Source organism: Gavialis gangeticus, unplaced genomic scaffold (assembly GCF_001723915.1).
Source record: "Gavialis gangeticus isolate Ggan-Ray unplaced genomic scaffold, GavGan_comp1, whole genome shotgun sequence".
NCBI classification, from domain to species: Eukaryota; Metazoa; Chordata; order Crocodylia; family Gavialidae; genus Gavialis; species Gavialis gangeticus.
The window spans coordinates 183,751,679-183,752,824 of record NW_017729022.1 but is presented as its reverse complement, the minus strand read 5'-3'; the positions used below and the strand labels follow the sequence as shown (position 1 = coordinate 183,752,824).

Sequence of the window (1,146 nt, the reverse complement as noted above, 5' to 3'; positions counted from 1 at the left end):
TTTGTCTAAAATACATCCATCCCTCCACACATAAGAAATGGAAAGCAGAGCTGAGAGGAGTAAATGGAAAGCAGAGCTGAGATCTCATCTCATTCTTTTCAAGGACTTTCCCTCTACAAAGAGAGGCACTGATTTTGGAAGCATCTTTTTCTTTTGTGATAAAAAGCAATTGTTTTGCAGCAGTTGGCCTCATCCATTTTAATGCTTCATGCCAAAATATACACAACTTTTGGAATAAACACTAAATAAAAGTAGTTTCTACTCCAGAGTACTCTGCCTGACAGAATACTCTTCCTTTGACACTGCTGCAACATGTCAAAACCTGAACCTGGAAGTAGTCATCTTACCATCTCATGTGTGTCCCTGAATGACACTTGGACCAATTCCCATGAAATCATAACATTTTCTTTACGCCAAGTACCTGGCTAAGGCTTTCTGTTTGTAGCATTCTGCAGAAACACTGCTTTGTTCTTACTGGCCCAAAAGCAGCTTTAGCAGGGGCTGGACAAGAGACTTAAGTTTTGCGTTAGTCTCCTTATTCTGCTTGTCGCTCCCTTATATTACTAAAGCAACGTGGAGGGCGCACGGTGAAATTTCTACCTCTAAATGCATTTCCTACCAACTGATATTTAGTATAAGATCTACCTTCCTTTAGGCCAATAATGTTTGTTGGCCTGGTTGAAGAAGCAAAACAACAGTGACTGTAAGTTAGCAAAACACGGACTTAGCAGTCCAAAAGGTACAGCAAAGGGGAGATGGGATAGGACAGCCTGCATAACAAAAGGATGAAAGGAACCCATAATCAACAAAACAGAGACACAGAAAAACAGACAAGGAAAGAGAGCCTACCCTTACTTAGGACAGGCATTCTCTAAAACTAAAAAGGAAACCTAGATACCTTTACATCATCTAGAAACACAATATCTTCCTTTTGTATTGACTTGTCTGTCCAAATTAAGGCACTGTAGGTCTTTGTCTTTTCCTGCTCACCTTTCTTCATATGCCCAATTGCCTCCCTAAACAAAAAAAATCAATTGCACACAGAACGTGTCAGAGAATAACTTAAGTGAGAATGTTTGCTGGCCCCTCCCCACCTCCAGCTTCATTTTTTTTTTTTTTTTTTTTTTTTTTTTAAAAACCCTTCCC

The 1,146-nt window shown here is 39.6% G+C and overlaps 1 protein-coding gene across 6 annotated transcripts in view; it reads right to left on the bottom strand.

The window, feature by feature from the left end:
* The window catches only part of PUS10 (pseudouridylate synthase 10), a 68,560-nt gene that overhangs the window by 6,245 nt on the left and 61,169 nt on the right, over positions 1 to 1,146 (bottom strand). For all 6 annotated transcript variants that reach the window (XM_019516634.1, XM_019516633.1, XM_019516631.1 and 3 more), the window contains one exon: positions 899 to 1,016. In XM_019516634.1, the coding sequence (XP_019372179.1) occupies positions 899 to 1,016 (118 nt within the window). The remainder of the gene's footprint in view (positions 1 to 898; positions 1,017 to 1,146) is intronic.